Genomic DNA, 4,288 nt, shown 5'->3' with positions numbered 1-4,288 from the left:
GAGGTGTTACCCCCTCCCCCCTTTAACTTTTTTTACAACTGATTTATATTTCTTTTGTATTGTTAAACGGATATCGAGTTTATGTATTCCTACTTTTATATAAAACAGTTTTAAAGCCAGAATATATTGTAACAAGAAAAAATATATTGAATTTTGTGAAAAGTAAAAAATTTGTAATAAAAAAAAATTTAAATCAGAAAAAAAAAATGTAAATTAAAAAAAAAAAATTTTTTTATAGGAAAAAAAAAATTAAAAAAAAAAAAAAAAGATATATTTATATATATTCTTTTTATGTTATTATTTCGTTATTAATGATAACAATAAATTAATAATAAAAATAATAAAATAATACAACTAATTAGTTTGATTTTTTCAGCGCATTTATAAAAATGCGCCATTTTTAATATATGCTAAAAAAGCGTGGCCGAGTTACCAAAAAAAAATATAACCGCGTTCACTGAAGGCGTGCGACCGCACGCCTCTCCTGGGAAGGCCTGTATATATATATATATATATGTATATATATATATATATATATATATATATATATATATATATATATATATATATATATATATATATATATACATATATATATGTATATATATATATATTCTTACACACAGTGGTGTGATAAACATTAAGACCACCAAGAAAAAAGGCTTATTTATTAGTTAATACTAATTTTGAATTTGAATCTGTTAACTTTTAATGTAGAATTATGCGTCTTAGCAACCATTTGGTATATTTTGCCTCGTGAAATGTAAGTTGCGGACAAGTAAATATGTATGGTTTAAACGACCTTTAAGTGAATATTTGTTAGATTATTGCTGTTGATGGTGATACAGATTTTAAAGTTTATTCAGATACATTATTTTAAAACTTATACAGATACATCATTTTAAAATTTTTTGTTGTCAGATAATGATATATTTTATAAATATGGGTAAAGTTGCTGACCCAAGTCCCAGAAAGTGAGCAAAGTTGAAGCATTATTAAAGTTGGAAATATTTTCACAACGGGAAATTGCCAAGAAATGTGTACTAAGTAAAACAGCAGTTTTAACCATAAAGAAACGATTGGACTTTGGTTTTACGTTTTCTCCAAGACGTTTCACTTCAGGCCGAAAGCCTGTCATGACGCCACATGCAAGACGGATTCTGCTTGCAAACTGTCAAAAAAACAGAAGAATGACTAGCAAGCAGCTCCATGGTGAGCTACAGGAGCACCAGATCAATGTCTCAATAAGTTGTGTTTGGAGATGTCTGATACAAGATAGATTTGAAGCACGTCAACCACGCTACAAACCGCTCTTGACCAATGCTCAACATAGCGACGGTTGCAGTGGGCCATGGATCACAATGATTGAACCACCTCTAGGGAAGATTTTCAACTGCAATGTCTGGTCAAGACCGTCAAACATTCTACCTCAGTAATTGAGTGGTCGATGATAAGTTCTCATGGTGTAGGGCCCCTTAGAATTTAGAATGTTTAAATTTACAAAATAACTTATAAATACACATATTTAGACTTTTTTGACCTAAACCCATACTGGTTCTTTGCCAAAAGAAGAATAGTAAATCTGCTGGTCGAACCCAAACTCTCAGTCAATACAGCAGCACTCTTTGTACATCGTCTGTAAATTTTTTAATTTTATTATATACACAAAAAAAATTTTATAAACAGATCATGTCGTTTTAAAGTTTCGCCATATTTTACATGTTTAAAGTTAAGAAATAGTATAAATTGTAAACTGTATATGTTTAAAATATTGTACACGTATATTGTATAAATTTTTATGCATGTACATTGTATAAATTTTACACTTGCATCATTTAGAATTTGGACATTAAAGGATCTGTATTTTAGATCTTATTATTAGTTGTCTTTTTTCGCAACTCTGTAGACAGTTTTAATCACAATTTTATATAAATATAATGTATAGTTTTATAGATGTTTCTTACCAAGCTTCATATTACAATCTTTAATCTCAACAAATCTAAATTCATGTTTGCACACACAGTTTTTTTCTCTTTTGATGATAATTGTACTTTCGTTTTATTCTGTCTTATTTTGATGATAATAGTACTTTTGTGTTATTTTGTCTTATTTTGATGATAATAGTAATTTTGTTTTATTTCTGTTTCTCAATGTCAAAAGTTCCATTTCAAATTTTGGTATCCTAAATTAAAATAAAAAGTTTGCTTTTTCTCGGATATATCGAATAAACATAAAAACTTAAATGTTTTGGACATATTGCAAAGAATATAGCAGTTGCTTATGATTAATGTATAAGTTACAAATACTTCTAATAAACTCACCTACAAAACGTTTATTCAGGTCACTCTTGTCAGTTTTATAAAGCTTAATTGGGTAATCGTTGTTATCAACCCCTAGAACACCTTGATTTTCTAAAATTTAATTTAATGCAATGGGAGTTTAAATCTTTTCAAGAACACCATCACCAATATCTAAATAAAAATATACTGCTATAACACTTTTATCCAACAAGTTATTTGCAATTTTAAGCATATCCTCAATTTTTGTTATCATTTTCTTCAAATTTTTGAATAATTTGAACAAGTGATTTTAAATAATTAGTATAAGAGACTAATCCATCATAAACATAGTTGTGCTTATTCATGACATCATGTATATCTATTTATATCTACATATCTATATCTCTTTCTCTCTAGATAGATGATAGGTAGATAGATAGATATAGATATAGATGTGCACCCACATGTTCATATCGTCAATAAATTTATCTTGTCTTATTGTATTATCAGGTAACCAAAGAAGTTCGTGCGGTTTTTCCGTATATAATAAAAAACACACAAAACGACAAAAGTAAGTACATTTATTCATCAAAATAGTCACCATTAGCATCTAAAACCTTTTCCCAAAGTAAAACAAGCTTATTTATTCCACTTCTAAAAAATTCTCGGTCCTTTGAGTCTATAAAAGCTTTCAACTCCATTTCAACCGCGTCCTGGTCTCGGAACTGCTGTCCTTTTAAATGATTTCCCAGGGAAAGGAAAAAATGGAAATCAGTAGGGAAGAGGTCTGCCGAGTATGGTGGATGAGGCAAACTCTCCCAACCAAGGCTTTGGAGCTTGTCCTGAGTCACGCGAGCGGTGTGCGGTCTCGCGTTGTCGTGGAAAAGCAGAACTCCTCTCCTGTGCACCAGTGCAGGCTGCTTTACAAGCAACAGGTCGTGAACTCGTTGCAGCTGTGCTGAGTAGACCAGTCCAGTAATGGTTTGGCCTGTTGGGAGCAGCTCGTAATGCACCACACCAGCTGTAGTCCACCAAATGCAGAGCAAAACCTTCCGCTCGTGGAGATTGGGCTTGGGTGTCTTTGGGATGGGGTCATCGGGGGACAACCAATGGTAGCAACGCTTGGTATTGTTGTACACAATCCATTTTTCGTCGCATGTCAATAAACGATCAAGAAAAGGCTCAACATTGTGGCGTGATAAGAGTGATGTGCAGATCGTAAGCCGTTGCTTCTTGTTGTCGATCGACAATTTGTGCGGAACCCACCAACTCAGCTTCCACGCTTTCCCAATCGCATGCAGATGCAGGCGGATGGTTTCAACACTCACTGCAAGTTCTTGGCAAGTTTGGCTGGAGTCAGACTCGACAGCGTCCTTCAGTTTATCCTCATCAACCAACAATGGGCGTCCAGAACGCGGCAAGTCTTCGATGGACTCATCTCCCGAAGAGAATCGCTGAAACCACTTCTGTGCTGTGCGTTCACTTACTGTACCTTTTCCAAATGCTGTGCAGATGTTTTTGGCCGCTTGTGTTGCATTCCTTTCAAGTTTGAACTCGTAAAGTAAGCAAGATCGAATAATCGTTGGTTGGGTTGCCATCCTTTCTTTACACAAAACCTTTCCTGTAAGCTCGTTACAAGCCTACACTATATATGCAGCAACTGCGCGTGACACACGCGTTCTATTACGCAACAAAGCTACTTGCCTTGTGCGATGTGGGTGTTGTAAAAAATGCTAAGAATAATTCAATTACCAAAAACCGCACGAACTTTTTTGGTTACCTAATATATTATCTTATTATTATTTATCTTACTTGTGCTCTCAAATGTTCTTTCAGAATTACGAGTTTGTAACTAATTTTGTAAATCAAACTTTCCAACTTAAACATTATTGCTTTAGAATAAACAAATCAAATCACAAAAATATGAACGAAAAAGTTAATAATTTTTTGTCAAAATAAAACCTTCAAAAATAGAGTTGCAAGCTTTTTGGCTGTGAGAGATCCAGGAG

At 33.0% G+C, this 4,288-nt stretch overlaps 1 protein-coding gene across 1 annotated transcript; it reads right to left on the bottom strand.

Annotated features, from left to right (window-relative positions):
* Nucleotides 1-2,860: 2,860 nt before the first annotated feature.
* Nucleotides 2,861-3,877, bottom strand: LOC136086315 (histone-lysine N-methyltransferase SETMAR-like). Its single transcript, XM_065808609.1, has one exon. It carries the CDS (start codon nucleotides 3,875-3,877, stop codon nucleotides 2,861-2,863), a length of 1,017 nt encoding a protein of 338 aa, XP_065664681.1.
* Between the last annotated feature and the right edge of the window lie 411 nt (nucleotides 3,878-4,288).

This window comes from Hydra vulgaris, chromosome 10, assembly GCF_038396675.1.
Source record: "Hydra vulgaris chromosome 10, alternate assembly HydraT2T_AEP".
In the NCBI taxonomy this organism is placed as follows: Eukaryota; Metazoa; Cnidaria; class Hydrozoa; order Anthoathecata; family Hydridae; genus Hydra; species Hydra vulgaris.
The sequence above is the reverse complement of the archived record's forward strand: the minus strand, read 5'-3'. Positions and strand labels throughout refer to the sequence as shown.

Bases quoted from the DNA above. Each gene is read 5' to 3' on its own strand.
- LOC136086315 (XM_065808609.1), bottom strand. From the start codon at position 3,877: ATGGCAACCCAACCAACGATTATTCGATCTTGCTTACTTTACGAGTTC.